Source organism: Neomonachus schauinslandi, chromosome 2 (assembly GCF_002201575.2).
Source record: "Neomonachus schauinslandi chromosome 2, ASM220157v2, whole genome shotgun sequence".
Lineage (NCBI taxonomy): Eukaryota > Metazoa > Chordata > Mammalia > Carnivora > Phocidae > Neomonachus > Neomonachus schauinslandi.
The window spans coordinates 71536946-71554803 of NC_058404.1; the positions used below are offsets into that span (position 1 = coordinate 71536946).

The window sequence follows — 17858 nt, forward strand, 5'->3', positions numbered from 1 at the left end:
CCTCACTGAGCAGAGAGCCGGACATGGGGCTCCATCCCAGGACCCTGAGATCATGACTGGAGCCAAAGTCAGATGCTTAACTGACTGAGCCACCCAGGCGCCCCTTGAAATAAGTATTTTTATCCCCATCATATAGATAGTAACCTGGGGCTTAAACTGGACTTGATACCAGAATGGATAGTTAATAAATGGCAGTGCCAGAATTTGCTCCCACATTTGCTGATTTCAAAGCCATTGCCTTTAGCCACCATGTTACTTGTCTCTGTATTTTTCAGCTTGGCCAGGCACTCTGTACATGTGCACGTGCACACACACACACACACACACATGCAAGGGCCTTATAGGTAAAAGCAATTATGTGAAATTGTTTGTCTAGAGACAAACTAGACAACATGATCCTTGTAAGACAAAAATTAATTGAGACCAAAGAATAGTTCAATTCCATCAAGAACTTGCTGCTTGCTTATAGATAATCACCCTAGGTCAAGGTTGATATGCATTTGGATTCCTTTGTTAATATTTTGCTTCCCTTCATAAAAGAAATTTAAATAACTATTGCCAATATCCTGGCTGATCTAGAAAAAGAAGAATAAAACTCCTGTCTGATCTAAACTCTGAATCTAATAACTTGTTATTAGAAATGAAGTAAATCACTGTTTAGTGTGTTTTCTCCTCCTCTCTTTTGGAAACAACATTCTTCAGTTGAGGGAACTATCACTCTTTCCAACTTCAATCCTGCATTGACTGCCTGCCAGAGCAGGGAAGAGCACCTTTGACTTTCTGGTCCAGAGCTGCTGGAAGCTGGGACCTTGCCTGAGCAAGGAGCTGGCCTACAGCAGGGAAGAATAAAGCCAACACCTACAGGAAAGAAGAGATGAGACACAAAGGATCCTCAAAGTCTTCCAGGAATATAATATTCCAGGAACTGGATCCATCCCCAGGCTCCTCTCAATTGTTTGAGCTAGTGGAATTGTCCAGCAAGTCCCTTCTAGGCAAACTTCAGGTAGATTTCTGTCATTGGTCATCAAGAGTCCCAATAAAGACGAGCAATGTTTCCAAAACAATATATGGAAAATAGACTAATTCTTATTATTTCTTAAATTTTTTGATTGTGTAAGTCTTTGTACAGAATGACACATTTTATTGCGTAAAATATTTGAAGTAGCTGAAGTTTACAAGCTCATTAAAGTATGAAACGAGATAATGATTGTGTTAAATGGTTAAATGGTTATATTAAGGTAAGTATCAGGGGACACTGAGTTTTTAATAGGAAAATCTTCTATGTACAATGTTACAATTCAACTGATTGCCTATCTTAATGTTTAGTCTTCTATTATCACAAAAAATGAGTCAATAAAATTATTTACAGGATTGAGTCAGAGCACCACAGTGCTTATCTATCTATATATAGATATACATATATTACAGTAGGACTCTTTGTGTATCATGAAAATTCGTAGAAAAATTTTAAAAATGCAGGCTGAGAAATCGATGTCTTCATAGATTTTTGCAGATGATTTTAATCTGATTCATCACTGCTGAAGTAAGAGCTGTCACAGTATTCAGCCGTGTAAAGGAACTTGTGAATAATTGGGTTCATCTTCGGTATCCAGTGTCGGGGAACCAGATATGTGGAAAGATTAAATAAATCTACAAATACCTTGTACCTGTCACTGGAAAAACACAAATATACAGATGGTATAGATTTATTGACATGAAATATTTAAAATGTTTCATCAAAAAATTTCATTTCTCAGATAATGATTTTTTGCCATAATTAGTATTTAATATTATGCCTTGTTATACATTATCTATTACATTTTGTGCATATTACATATGTAATATTAAGGAGTTAAGGAATATAAGCATTAAGATCCCCTCCTTTTCACTCCACATTCAAAGTTCATGCCCATAAAACAGTATTATATGTTTCATTGATCCTGATCAGGCTGGTTCAGATTAAAACCTGGAGTCTTATGATTGTCATGCTACCTTCATAAAAATAAGGGTGTGTTCTTGTTTCTGACTTTTAAAGGATGGTATGCAAAATAAAAAAAAAAAATTTAAGCATATAAAATTCTTAGTTGTTCATTAGAAAATATCTCCCACCTACAAAGTAGCTGTTAAGTAACCAACATGAATGGATTAATAAATTGAAATGCCAACTTAGATTCATAGTAAATGTCTATAACTGGTTTTAGCATTTACAATCACTCTTGTGTGTGTTAGTCAACTGTTTTAACCGTTGCAGCTTTATAGCGGAAGAGCATTTGCCTTTGAGGTCGAATGAGAGTTCAAATTCTGCTCTGTGACTTGCAACTCGTGTGAACTTGGACAAGTTGTCTAAACCTCAGTGTCGTGGTTCCTAACTCTGGAAAATAAAAACTACAACCCTTTCCTCTGACCAGGTCTTTGTGAAGACTTCATGAGGTAATGGCACACACTAGAAGTGTTTTATGTGTTCATTATTCCCACCATCCACTGATGTGTATGTCCATGTGGTACAATCATTTACTGTTTCATGCTAACAGAATTTATCCCCAGGGAAAGAAAAAATATGTGATGACTGTGAAAATTTAAACCAATGAATTTTATAAATTGTTTAGTCTAGAGTTTGTTCCTAGGGAAAAGAAAATTTATTAAAAGGATGAAAAATTGAACCCGTGTGTCTTACAACTGTCAATCTGGTAGTAAGAGTAGGATGAAAACCATGTACAATATGAAGAATTTTGGAGACTGTGAAAATCTAATTTGTTCTTGAGCTGATTCTCCCTTCCCCAGGGGCCTTGTAGGTTTCCTCATTTCCATATGTATGTATCTATCTCTGTGTCCATCTATATTGTTGGGAACACTAAATAAATTAAGAACACAAATGTCCTATAAATCTCTCTAGCATGTTTTAAGTGCTAAATAAATGTTGACCCCTTTTCTTGTAAACACTCTGGGCACTCTCTGAAGTAGATGGAAGTAGTTTTTATAAAAGAGAGTCATACCAGGAAGTAAGAAACTATTTTCCAGCTGTGTCATTCACCCAGGCAAGAGGACGTTAGTGGAATGAATGATAACTGTTTGAATCAGTCCAAACTTGAGCCAGAATGCGTTGAAAATGTTCCTACTTGGATGAACTCCCTCCCATCCTCATGGGTGGTGCGACCGCAGGTACCATGCCCCTTTTCATCTCAGGATCAACATGATGAAGTTCCAGAACTAAGGATTTTTACAATGACCTCTCTAATAGGAATACCTTAATCTAACCAGTTTCAGCAGTTCAGATCGGAACAAGTATAAATCACATTTCCTAGATAATGCACAGAAACCAAGAATCGGTGACTTCCAGCAAGAAAAACAGGTGACTTTCCCCCATCTTACCTCACTGTTGAGCGCAGGTACTGATAGCCAGAGGACCCACCGGTGCCAGCTTTGCTGCCCAGCATTCTGTGCACCATGCACACATGGTTATCTAGGCAAACACACAAATTAACTTCATGGATATTTTTCTGCCATTAGTTCCACAGTTTTCTAAAAACAAGGGGTGGGTAATGATAATTGCTTCTAAGAAAAGGTTCACACCTTATCACTTAGCCATATGGAAGGTTTGCATGTGAGAGCCAGATGAGTCAAGTGGGTTGCCTGGCACCCCGCTTGGTTCAGGCTAAATGCATATGACTCCATCCAACATAATGATGGACTAGCCTGTGAACACAATAGGGGAAGAGTAGGGCCTCATTATGACTTTCACAAGCCCTCACCACCTTTGCCTTCATGGGTCTCTTCCTCCACTTAAAGAAAAAAAAAAATATATATATATATATATATACACACACACATATACATATATATATATAAAAATTATATTTTAAAATTGTATTGGCATAAGGACGAATAAGTTATGGTTATATATTAAGACATTCTATTTAACCTAAAGGTAATTTTTTCTTCTGATTATTAAATAAAACATTTTCATGGGCCCCCAAAGGTAATCTGGGCCCTAGGCACTCTGCTTGCTGTGTATAATGGGTAAGTAGCCCTGGGTGAGAATAATTACTGGGTTGATTTAAAAAAAAAAAGTCATTCACACACAAAGGAGGAAAGAAAGGATAGTGGGAAGGGGAGCAGACAGATGGAGAAAAGGAGTAAAGGAATAGGATGGGGGAGAAGGATTATCAGGGTTGAGGTGGTGGTGCTGGAAGGTGTGGGGAGACTTACATCTCCATTTAGTCATGAGTGTGTCTATGTCCATGAGAGATGTCAGCAACTGAAAAGGCACCTGGAATCTAGGCTCTTCCCTAAAGAAGAAATAATAAGAAGAAGAAATCTACTGAAGCAAATCCAGTGTGTTCAGAAGGGCATGAGTTTTACAATCGGTTGGCTCTGGAAACAAATGTCAACTTTGCCCCTTAAGAGCTATAGCAGCCCTGAATTACTCTCTCAGTCTGTTTCATCATCTCAAAAATGAGGATACTACTACTCAGCTTATAGCATTTGTGTAAAGGGTCTAGAAAATTCCATGAAACATACGTGAAGTAACCAGCCAGAATCACGCCTAACATCGATTCTCATTAAAAGGTAGACACAGGGGCACCTGGGTGGCTCCGTCGGTTAAGCCTCGGACTCTTGGTTTCAGCTCAGGTCATGATCTCAGGGTCCCGAGATCAGGCCCTGCATCTGGCTCCACGCTGGGCGCGGAGTCGGCTTGAGATTCTTCCTCCCCCCTGCCCCCAACTCGTGCATGCATGCGTGCACGCATGCTCTCTTGCTCTCTCTCTCAAATAAATAAATAAATCTTTAAAATTAAAAAAAAAAAGGTAGACATATACTCTACCTCAGATTCACCAGCTTCTTTTAGGCAAAAGATATTAAAACTTCTTCTAGGCAAAGATATTAAAACAAAAACAAAAACCGCTTTTTATTTCCTCTAGTACCTATTTTTTTTTCCTTTCTTCATCTATTCATTCAACACTCTCAGTACATTTTGTGCTTCAGATACATAAACCTGAGAGGCATACTTTGAGTAGGATTTTAGGAAAAAAGTCAAAACATTTTGTTGATGTTTCTGAAGAAATGAATTTGAGATTATTTTTTAAGATTTTATTTATTTGAGAGAGAGAGGTCGTGAGCCAGGGGGAGGGGTAGAGGGAGAAGCAGGCTCCCTACTGACTCAGGGCTCGATCCCAGGACCCTGGGATCATGACCTGAACTGAAGGCAGATGCTTAACCGACTCAGTCACCCAGGCACCCTGGAATTTGAGAAGATTAAAAAAATCAAGTAAATACAAGTAAGAGGTCCAGTAAACAGAGGTTTTGTTTTTGGTTTTGTTTTTAATGTTTGCTAGTGTGCTTTCTATTGTTCTGATACATTTAATTTATGAAACATGAAGATGAGGCCTTCATACACATGGAGTGGGAGTAAGGGACACCTCTCACACTTTAGACAGTGAGGACAATTTTACTTGAAATTGCAGAATAAAGAGGACAACAGTTTATAAAAGTGTTTTCACTTTATCCACTTTTTTTGATTTCATAAAATAAAAATAACTATAACATTGTTTAATGACAGAAGACATTTTATGACAGTTTCTGAGGTAGATTAAACTTTGGCCATTTAAGACATTTAATGTCATATACTGTAGAATTTAATAAAAAGGATTTTTAATTAATTAGTGGGTATGTATATGTATATTTTTACCCACTATAGGGATAAAGTTATACTCTTACTATCTAAAAGACAAAAACTAATTAACCTTCACAATTATTTTCTAAGCTTCCCTCCAAAACTGAATGACTTTTTAAAACTATGATTGCAATTTATAAGCTTTATATCTGAAATATGATCTGTACCCACTCCTCAACTTCTGTTCTACTCTTCTAATTTGCTTTTACCTGTAAAAATATATCATCAAGGCCCCCTGAAGTGCTCTGTATGACAGTCGTCTTTCACCTGCAAGATACATAGCGAGTTTCAATTTAATGAGGAATTTAGGGCAGTCATAGTAATTTGGCAACATCACCTTAAATAATTAAGTTTTACATGTTTTTAGAAAACAATGTTTTAGTTTAAATTTTTTATTCCTTAGATTTCAAAAAGCAAACTAATATATATATATACTTCAAATATATATATATACACATTTTATTTTTGCACACTTTATATAATATATATGCATTTAAAATATAAATATATGCATTTTAAATTTTCAAAACCTTTAAGTATCATGTTAGGAAAACTTGATATAGAAAATACTTAACTTCCATACTAAAATATATTTTTTCTAATTCACTTAAAATTACTTAAAATCACTTGGCTTCAAGGAGTACCATCATTATATAAAATCTCATATGTGTGTTCTACTAAAAGGCTTTGCTCTATTTGCAGACAAACAAGATTTTGCTATCTTTACAGAGGTTTTATAGAAAACTGAGACTAGGGACGCCTGGGTGGCTCAGTTGGTTAAGCGGCTCAGGTCATGATCCCCGGGTCCTCCCGGCTCAGCGGAGGACTGCTTCACCCTCTCCCTCTGCTGTTCCCTCTGCTTGTGCTCTCTCTCTGTCAAATAAATAAATAAAAAATCTTTAAAAAAAATAAAATAAAAATAAAAGACGTGTCTTTAAAAAGAAAAGAAAATGAGACTAAAAACCTTTAAGTTTGTAGCATTTCATATTAATTTCATATACTGCTATGCCTTGTACCTATGTCATAAAAATTAATTTTTACTTCTCATTTGCAAAAGATTTACAAGTACTTTGTAATAAAAATTCCAAATACAAATGAACACAAAAATTTCAAACATATAAATGAAGAGTTAAATAAAGAAGGCATTGATGATACTGGTCAATGAACTTCAGAAAATAATAGCCCAACATTAATCATGCCAGAAAGTCTACATACGTGCTTTCCCTGGTCTGCTTGGGAAACTGATTTCCTCTGCAAAGCCATCCTTGCCTTCACAATACTTATTCCTCTCCTCTATATCACTGTGCTGTTTCCAATTACACTGCTTGTCTTCATTTCTCTCCCTATTACATTGTGAACTAAATTGCAAAATCATATTCAGTTTCTCCTGGTCTCCTGCACGTTGGACACATATTATGAAAGCTTCTGACTACAATGTCTTTGCGATAAATTGGGCATGTAAACTTACCACATAAAGTTATAACAGATAAAATTAACCCAGTTCTTGTTTCTATGAGTGCAATATAAATTTTCATTTTATTTCCCCTGCGTAAGGTTTGATATTTTGATCTCACAGTCATACCTCCCAGGGAAAGGACCCTTAGAAAAAATACTCACCTTTACTATAGAGATGTTCATGACGTTTCTCATCAAATAAGGAGAGTAACACCTCTTTTTGTTTCCGAAATTCAGCCATTTGTTCCTCTTTTTCCTCTGACTCTTCCTTAGCCTTGGGGGAAAATATCACATTAATATCCCCCAAGAGAGATCATAGAATCTTATTTCGGAAAACATCTCTTGTAAAAAACAGACTTACCAGGAGCAGAAAGGTTGTAGTTGGAATATTTACCATATCATCTAATAATACAACTTGGAAATTATGGCTTATGAGATGGGTTTTCCTCACACTCACTGGTCTTACCCTTTAATTTAAGTTTACATGATTTGTTAGTTTCAAATGTTATTTTCATAAATATCATGAGAAATGGACTCAGATGGGCAAAACTGGGGATAACTACAAGTGACTGACAATGGTCTAATTTTAGGCAGCAATTTTTTAAGACAGGAAGTAAAGTAATTCTACTTAGGAAAAGTTAAGAATTTCCAGTCAGAAAAACTATTAACTCTATTTATATTCTGTAAGTATAATTTCTTAGACATTTACCACCCTCAGATACTTATTCATTTGATATCTATTGACTCATTTAAGGAAATTCTTATACTTCTGCCTACTACAAATGCTTTACTTACAACTCAATTGAGCTGAAGTAAAAATCAGGTAAGTCAATTATTTTCAGTTTGTCTGAACAATCACTCATGTGGTGAGAACTTGTATGCACATTATTGTCAATTAATTATTCATTTATTTAGTAAATGTCATGCTAAGGTGATAGAGATAAAATTGTGAGCAAAAATTGAGTTCCCTGATCTCATGCAGTATATCATCTGGTGGGAATAAGACATTGAACAAATAATCACCTAGACATTACATTGCAAGCATGGACAGTAGAAAACAGGAGCAGTATAATGCCATAATAACTTACAGTAGTCAGGGAGTGGGGGGAGATCTTTTTTTTTTTAAGATATATTTATTTATTTTAGAGAAAGAAAGAGAGAGAGAGAGCACGATTGGAGGCACAGAGAGAGAGAGAGAGAGAATCTCAAGCAGACTCCCCGCTGAGCAGGGAGCCCAATCCCAGTATCCTGAGATCACGACCAAAACCTAAATCAAGAGTCGCACTCTCAACAGACTGTGCCACCCAGGCAACCCAGGGGGAGATCTTTCTGAAGAAGTTCTCCTTGAGCCAAGACCTGAAGAATGGAAGGAGTTACCTGGGGAAGAATATTCCAAGCCCAGAGAATAACATATAAAAAAGATGAAGATAAATTTGAAGAACTAAATTCATCTTAAAGAAATTCAATATGGCTGGGCCACATGAGATCATGAATCACCTTGAAGACTATGTTAAAAGTTTTTATCTTTATTTTAAAAACAATAAGGAGACATAAACAGGTTTTATGCAAAAGCAAAATGTGATCAGATCTGCATTTTGAGAAGATTGCTCAAACTGCAGTATGCAAAATAAATTGGAATAGAGTCATATTGGGGAGAAGTGTAGGATAGTTGAGAAAAATTATGAGACCAAGTGGAAAGCAAGAGCAGTTTGCATTTGATTGAAGGTGGTAGATAAAATGGAGGTACCTGAGAGCTATTTAGAAGGTAAAATTGGTAGGATTTGGTGATAAGTTGAAGAAGTGACTGAGGGAGAGGGAGGTGCCAAGGATCAATTGTACATTTCAGACTTGACAAACTAGATGGTTTGTAAGGGAAAAATTTTTTCAATTTGTAGAAGACTGAGTTGATATGAGCGTGGAAGGAAAAGGGAATTTTTTTAAGTTTGGTTTTATCACTAAGTTTTTGAGAGGACCAGGAGGAAATCATAAAGTAGGGTGTGAAATATTTAATTTGAAATTTAAAGAGCTATCTATGCTGGAGATGAATGTTTGAGAGTTATTGGTATATAAGTACATATTGAAACAGTGGGTATAAATGAGTTCATGTGGTGAGAGTACAGAGAGAATACAAAGTGTCTAAGCCAATACATTGTGAAATCCTACCACTTATCTGTCTGAGAAGAAAAATGAGCCCATAAAGGGGACAAATCAAGACAATAAGGGCCAGAGAATTAAAGGAACACAACATCGTACCAAATCCAATGGGAAAAAATACTCAAGAAAGAATAAGTAGTCATTATTGAATGCCACTAGGAAATGAAGTAAAATGAAAATGGCCATTGGATTTATATACCTGGAGGCCATCTGTGAATGATGGGACAAGAAGACAGACTGGTTTGGGTTGGGGATTAGATGAGAGATAAAGAAATACGCTAACCATGTTCTAAATACCTTATAGATATTCATCTAATTTAATGTTCATAATAGTCCTAAAGGAAGATACTCTTATTTTCTATTTTACCATAGGTGAAAGTGAAGCAAAGGGAGGTTAAGTAACAGAAGAAATTCAATGTCAGTCATTAAGAGGTGAAGGTGGGACTTGAAGTGTGACTTCAAAGTTCCTGCTTTAAGCACTAGCTGATACAGACTCTCCAGATACAGAATTGAAACAATTCTTTCAAGAAATGTAGTCACGAAGAGAGGATGGGAAATGAAGAATCAACAATATCTTTCTTTTTTTTTTAAGATTTTATTTATTTATCTGACAGAGAGATAGAGAGAGAACACAAGTAAGCAGAGAGGCAGGCAGAGGGAGAAGGAGAAGCAAGCTCCCCACTGAGCAGGGAGCCCGATGCGGGGCTCGATCCCAGGACCCTGGGGTCATGACCTGAGCTGAAGGCAGCCACTTAACCAACTGAGCCACCCAGGCGCCCCTCAACAATATCTTTCTTAAGATGAAAGAAATTTGAACTGAGAGCCAGTATAGGAAGGGCCCTGCAAATATACATGAGCCCAGGGAAAATTATATGGTTAAATATATTTGGTTGACTGGTCTTTTGTGAGCCTACTTCTGTATAGAATTGGTCATGATATGAAATTTTTAATAAAAATAAAAAGGTCTATTAACCTGATATATTTATCAAAACCAAAATCTTGTCTATAATGAACTTCTTAATTTAATTTTTATTGTACATAAATAAAATAAAATCAATTATGTGATGTATTTCTTGCCGACTCATTTGTGAAAGAAAAAGAACATAAGAAAAGTGAAAGTTTAAGAGAAAATTGGAGATTTGTTAAATAAAAATCTCAATACTTCATCCGTAATAAACTTATATTTACTTATGGCATCATAAATACCTGAATTCTTGTGAATTCTTCTTCCAGGCCCTTGACAGTGTTCTTTTCAAACTTTCCCCAGAAGTTAAATCCGTGTGGCTCTAAACCTGGTGTTCTTTCCAGCCATGCCTGAAGTGTTTTTTTTAAGTAAATAAATTGTAACATTTAAATTATGTAAAATACATTATTCCTAACATCTCTGAACTTGAAACAGGAAATTTTCTTAATTTTGAGAAACATATGTCATAAATTTTTTGTGTATAAATATTTTCTTTCCCTTCAATTTCTTCATGTAAAGAATAGCCATTTATTATATTTCACTTCTTAATCTTTAAAGCAATCATATTGATAATATTTAATCTTTGTTAAGAAATATATTACTAGAGAAATCCCAACTTTGTTCTATAAATCTATGAACATATCTAAATGTTGTTTGAATGAAGACTTCTGGTTTATTTTCAAAACACCTTATGGCTTAGGAGCTGAAGGAATTACTACATGCAAAAGATATGATCTCTTCTAAATATTGGAGCATGGTATACTTCGCAACTTTGAAATCAACTAATTACTCAATTATTTTAAAAGTCCACAAGACTTTTTTTTAATTTACTTTAATTCCAGTATAGTGAACATATACAAGAATTTTAATGTAAAAATGAAACAAAATTCATGCATTTCTGTGGATTCTCATTTAACCTATTTTTTGGTTTTGAAATTAGCTTTGTAATTCTTTCTCCCCTTATCTTTATGAACTGTTTTTGGCATTATGTACAACATATTAACCTAAAATCCACATTTACAATATCGAAGGGATTAGTGTGCAGAGTATAAGTCCCTAAAAGAAAATTTTAATTTGCAAAGAAAAAAAAAAACGCTTGTGAAGGAGATCAAGACCATATAATCTTTATTTAATAATTTACTTATGAAGAAACAATAATCCCTCAAGACCTTTTATAGGCCTGTAGTGAATTAAGATATGAAGGGAACAAATTCTCAGGACTATACTCTTAGTATTTAGTTTAATTGAGAAAAATACACAACTTGTGGAACTGTTCAATAATGGAATACCTTAAAGGAGTAAAGCTCACTGAAGAATTAACTACACTCAACTTAAAAATCAGCCAATTAAATGTTGTTTAGTAGGCTTGTTTAAAAGACTTGTTTTATGGGCGCCTGGGTGGCTCAGTTGTTAAGCGTCTGCCTTCGGCTCAGGTCATGATCCCAGGGTCCTGGGATTGAGCCCCACATAGGGCTCCCTGCTCAGTGGGAAGCCTGCTTCTCCCTCTCCCACTCCCCTGCTTGTGTTCTTGCTCTCGCTGTCTCTCTCTCTGTCAAATAAATAAATAAAATCTTTAAAAAATAAAATAAAAGACTTGTTTTATAAGATGAGGTTATTAGATATTAACATAGCTGATTATATAAATATTTTTGAAATTCTCAAAGGAGTTCTTTATATTTTAAATATTTTAATCAGTCAAATTTAAGTATTTTTATAAATTCTTTCTGTTCTTTTTTTTTTAAAGATTTTATTTATTTATTTGAGAGAGAGAGACACAGTGAGAGAGGAACACAAGCAGGGGGAGTGGGAGAAGCAGGCTTCCTGAGGAGCAGGAGCCTGATGCGGGGCTTGATCCCAGGGTCCTGAGCCGAAGGCAGACGCCCAGTGACTGAGCCACCCAGGTGCCCCTCATTATTATTATATTTTTTAAGATTTTATTTATTTGACAGAGAGAGAGACAGCGAGAGAGGGAACACAAGCGGGGGGAGTGGGAGAGGGAGAAGCAGGCTTCCCGCGGAGCAGCGAGCCGGATGCGGGGCTCGATCCGAGGACCCTGGGATCATGACCTGAGCCGAAGGCAGACGCCCAATGACTGAACCACCCAGGCGCCCCTGCACCAGAAGACTTCTTTTAAAAAAAAGAAAAGATTTTATTTATTTATTTGAGAGAGAGAGAGAGCACAAGAGGGGGGAGCGGGAGAGGGAGAAGCAGGCTCCCCGCTGAGCAGGGAGCCCGACGGGGGACTCGATCCCGGGACTCCAGGATCATGACCTGAGCCGAAGGCAGACGCTTAACGGACTGAGCCACCCAGGCGCCCAATTTTTTCTGTTCTTATTTACAATGAACGTGACAAAACGCTCGGGTTTTAGAATTTTAATCTAACAGAAGCTAAATTAACAAGATGAGGGAGTTAGACTTTAAAGATAATATTTGAGATTGTACCTCCACTAGCTGCAGCAGTGTTTTCTCCTGCTCCGACTTAAGCAGCAGTTCATTATCTTCTCCTTTGAAGTTATCACGATAATGTCTTCTGTTGTAAGGGACCCTCAAACTCTGAAGGACACCAATCTTGTTTTCTAAGAGTCGGAATTGCAAACTCTGGAAGCCCGATGCTGGAGATAAGTACTCTCTGCGAATAAATGGAGGAAGGCAAGAGAATAGAAAGAAGAGAGGAGTTGACATTGTAAATCACTGTAATGGTTTCTTCTATTGTGAGAGGTCATCAGTTTTACTCTCTTAGATATCACCAAGTACAGGGATACAAAACTGCCTAGAGAGACCTGTGATTTGACCTTACCGAAGAAAGAAAATTGAGCTCCCTAAACATCATTGTTGCTGTCGATTAATCAATTTAAAGATGAAATGTGTATACATTTTGGGAAATGTCATATATGCATGTGCATACGTATGTACATATACACACACATACATATATACAGATATATGTTTATGTGTTTGTGTACTAATTTTTTCCTGAGATAAAGACACGTGGACATTGAGCGATATTTCTTATTCTATAGTGCTAAAAGATTCTTTATAGATATTATTCAATCCCTCCTAAAATTTGTACTCTTGGATATCATCATTGATCTCACTATCTAGTATCACTATGAGCACAATGAGATATTACCAGTGAAACAAATGAGATATTGCCTCACACAAAATAGGCAATCAAAAAATGTTATTACTCCCACCCCACAACCACCCAAACTCTTAGATCCTTCTAAGCTTCCTTCATCTAATTGGTTTTAAGACTTCAATTTTTTTTAAAACCACCACAGAGGAATTTTACTACATTTCTCTTTGACCGTCAGGCATGGTAGAGACACTGCCTATTACAACATTAAATGCACCGGATGTTCTTAAGAAAATCTCTTCTCCAATTTTGGTATGAAAAAAGCTTTTTTAAAAAATATACGTATGGTGGGGCGCCTGGGTGGCTCAGTTGGTTAAGCGACTGCCTTCGGCTCAGGTCATGATCCTGGAGTCCCGGGATCGAGTCCCGCATCGGGCTCCCTGCTCGGCGAGGAGCCTGCTTCTCTCTCTGACCCTCCCCCCTCTCATGTACTCTCTCTCATTCTCGCTCTCTCAAATAAATAAATAAAATCTTAAAAAAAAAAAAAAATATATACGTATGGCTTTGGCTGCCTGGAAATGCAGAGCTAACATTTATAGTTCAATCCATAACTTAAACCGACACTTTTGCTGACAGGCTTCCCGTCAACTCTTGTTTCTCTTCTATTTTTAGCTTGCAATTTTTTAAAATTCAGCTACAGGTGTCATGTCAGTTGTGTTAGCCATTTTGATAAGTTGTCTAAAATTCTTTTTAATGGCTTCTTGGCCTTTTGGCTAAGATCAAGCGTAAAATCCTTTTTGGATAAAAACAGGGCACACGACAATGAATTGAAATTAATCGATCACATTATGTTTGTGTGTACAAGTGAGTGAGGACATATTTTTACTAACTTCTCAAATGCTTTGTGATTAAGACTCCAGCGAGTTTGTAGTGGAACAGGTTCCTTACACAGCACACACGTTCCCCTTTTATGCCACCGGAAAGAAAGGGCAAACGCCACTGCCTTCTTACAAAGCCACGGGTCCACACCTGAAGTCGTTGAAGTCCAAGGCTGTCATGGTTTCCAGAACGGAAAACTGCTGCACCAGTAGTTTCAGAATCACCGCCACCCGGTGCATCCGAGTGACAACCTTCAGCATGTTCCTTTCATCCCTGACCTGATGGTTGAGAAATGAAACATCGGGTCATCAATTCTGATTTCTAGAAGATACAAAATAGCCTATCAACAACAAAGTACTCCTATTGACTTTCTCTATTTTAAAGAGGAACATGGGAATTAAAATTTGCCATAAGATGTATTGAATTAGTAGCCACTCTAAGTTGTGTGCAAAGATTGTCTGCAAAATCAGAATCATCTCTCTTTCTTTAAAAATAGAAAATTATATGGAAGCAAGTGAGAGGTCAATTTTGGAACACAACGACCACTGATGTCAAAGTAAATTTCTCTCTTTTAGTTTGCTTCGAGGAATAAAGTTCAAGGAAACGTGGAAACTTCTGGGTGAGGATTAAGCAACACCTGGATAAATCTCCTTTTTACGGAGGGCCCCAAACTTGCCATTAACATAAATGGCAATGGTATTCACATGTGTGAGAAGAGTATTGTGTGTGCAGAGGTGTCATGGAACAGGGGCTCAGAGGCAGGGGGACTAGAATGTGTGCTGTTTGGGAGAGGTACGTGGGAGCAGGAAGAGGGTGTGAGGTGGGGAAGTGCAATTCAGACTTCTGCAACCACCTCATGCTCTGCTCTGCTCTCCTCCCACGCTTGATCCTCCCCAGCCCTTCCCTCTGTATTCCCCTCCTCCTCCTCTCTTTTCTTTTTCTTTCTTTTAAGATTTATTTATTTATTTTAGAGAGTGAGAGAGAGTGAGAGCAAGGGAGGAAAGAGAGAACATGAGCAGGGAGAGGGAAGAGGCAGAGGGAGAAGCAGACCCCCCACTGAGCAGGGAACCCCGATTGGGGGTGGGGGGGCTCCAGTCCAGGACCCTGGGATCATGATCTGAGCAGAAAGCAGACCCTTAACCTACTGTGCCACCCAGGCATTCTCTTTTTCTTTCTTCTACTACTCTCTTCCTACCTCCTCTCTCTTCTTGTTTCACTTTCCTCATCATTGTTCCCATCTTCCCATAGCAAATGTTCATTAGAAATAAAATCTTTAAAGAAAACACACACACACACACACACACAAGAAAGAAATACAATTCTGGTACCTATTAGTTAAAGGGTCTATATTAGCTATCTTGGCAATCTACCACCATATATAACAACTTACTTTAAGGGAAAAAAAAAAAAAAATCGAGTTCTCAATAAGGGACCTGAAACTGAAATTTGAAAGGAACCTGAAATTCGGAAGGGTTTTGAAAATGTTTCCATTAAGCAATAATCCCATCATTTGGTGGTAAGTTTTTCTAATTAACAATATTCTACATTCTCAAAAAAAAAGTATAAATCCAATATTGTGACATAAGAACTCACATGGCCATTCTGAAAGATCTCTCGAACGGAATCTAATTCCCAGAGGATTTGCTTAAACCAGAGTTCATAAGCTGCAATGAGAGAAATCATTGTCAATTCAAAAGGTATGGGAGTCTGGATGTGAGGGCGATCTGGCTGCGACATCTGTCACCCCATTGATCGCCAGGGTTGATTCGGCTGATCTGGCTGGCTAGGCGGGTGTCCCCTTCCTCCCTCACCGCTCATGTGCATCCCTCCCGAAGCTGCGCGCTCGGTCGAAGAGGACGACCTTCCCCGATAGAGGAGGACCATTCTTCGGTCAAGGGTATATGAGTAGCTGCGCTCCCCTGCTAGAACCTCCAAACAAGCTCTCAAGGTCCAAAAGGTATGGAAGTCTTTTTGACCATAATTACATGAAAGACATGGTTAACACATTGAAAAAGAAATAAAATGTAATTTTAAAATAATGAATACCAATATAGCCTTATATTTATGCTATAAACAAATATTAGTGATAATGTTATAATAGTCTTCTTTTATTGAATGTTTTACTCTGCCAGCCATGTTATCTATATGCTTCATATTCATTATTATTATTTTGATTTCTTTCAACAAATGAATTGTCTAGGTCTTTTAAGATATAGCACATAATCTAACTCTAACTTCCTGTGTGGAAGTTGGAGGTGTATGGGAAAGCAGAAGTGATACTCATCTCCATCTATAAACTGAGACATTAATAGTCACTAACCTGATGAATATGAGAACATTTTGTTTTCTGGAAGCTTGGAATATTATGGGGAGGACAAGCTTGTGAATAGTCCAAAACTTCATTATATTCATCTACTTCCCTCAGTACATAACCCAACGCTTGGCATAAGATAAACATTGGGTGATTATTTTATGAATAAATGAACTAAATAGCCAGTGTAGTCATTAGATGAGCATAGAATATCAAAAATCTTGGAGCTATCTTGTGCATTCTATTTGGAGCTATTGTATGGGTAAAGTCTATGTTTCTGTACTACATAGAGAATCAAATTATAATTTGAAATTACATCTAAGGAGACTTCTAGGGATTCTAATTTTCATATTTGGACCAAGAGCAAATCAAATGTTTATTAATCAGTTTCTGTATCTTTTAATTCAGGTTTAACTTTGTGTGGCTAGTTCCATGACCCACTGACCACATGCCATAACTGAAGGATGGAAGGACAATCTCCCTACCAAATCATGATAGCTCCCATTTGTTGTATACTTATCTTGTGCTATACTTGGGCTAAGTGCTCAAGGCACATTAGCTCATTTCATCTTCACAAGAACTCCACGAATGAGAAGATAAAATAACTGTCTCCATTTTACAGATGGAGAAATAGAATTACTGGTCAAGAAACCTGACCAAGGTCACACAATTTAGAGTGGTGGAGATGGGATTCTAAACCATTTTCTCATTCCAAATCTGTGCTCCCCTGCCACGATTCCTTTTCTATTGATTTTTGTCTTGGCCTAAATCACCAATAAAAATGTAAACATGAAAACAGGAGAGGTAACACATCAACTCAATTATTTTCCATCTTTATTTTTTTACTCTAAGGGGTTGATCATTTTAACCAGTCAGTGAAGCAAACAACAATTTGAGGAAAAGACACAAAGAACTGGTAGGGAAAGAAAACCTGTCTAGAAGTGGAGCACTGACAAGTATGAATCACTGGACCTGGTCAGACAGAGGACACTATTAGGGCACCAACAATCTTAGAGTAAATCTTAATATTTTGGGGTCACGGACCTCTTTAAGACACATATTCATGAAATTTTGCATACAATTTCAATGAGTTCAGGGACTTTCTAAACTCCTGAAGTCATGAATTCCTACATTAAAAACCACTGCCCAGAGGTAAGAAGTCTGGAGAGAATAAATGCACACTTTAGAAAAATTTTACTTTTCTGTTTAGTAGCAGATCTATATACGATTATGTAAAGTCACAATAAATTTGAGTGTTTATTTCTTGAAAAGAGTTTTTTATTTATTTTTTAAAACATTTATTTATTTATTTATTTATTTATTTATTTATTTATTTATTTATTTATTT

General features: G+C 36.8%; 1 protein-coding gene across 1 annotated transcript in view; it reads right to left on the reverse strand.

The window, feature by feature from the left end:
* Positions 1-1153: 1153 nt before the first annotated feature.
* Positions 1154-17858, reverse strand: part of TDO2 (tryptophan 2,3-dioxygenase) — a 19010-nt gene continuing 2305 nt past the window's right edge. The window contains exons 4-12 of the mRNA XM_021698814.1: positions 15793-15863; positions 14350-14477; positions 12687-12873; positions 10487-10594; positions 7289-7400; positions 5881-5938; positions 4207-4286; positions 3370-3460; positions 1154-1673 (exon numbers count right to left, since the gene is read on the reverse strand). Coding sequence (XP_021554489.1) covers positions 1520-1673; positions 3370-3460; positions 4207-4286; positions 5881-5938; positions 7289-7400; positions 10487-10594; positions 12687-12873; positions 14350-14477; positions 15793-15863 — 989 coding nt within the window. The 3' untranslated portion in view covers positions 1154-1519. The remainder of the gene's footprint in view (positions 1674-3369; positions 3461-4206; positions 4287-5880; positions 5939-7288; positions 7401-10486; positions 10595-12686; positions 12874-14349; positions 14478-15792; positions 15864-17858) is intronic.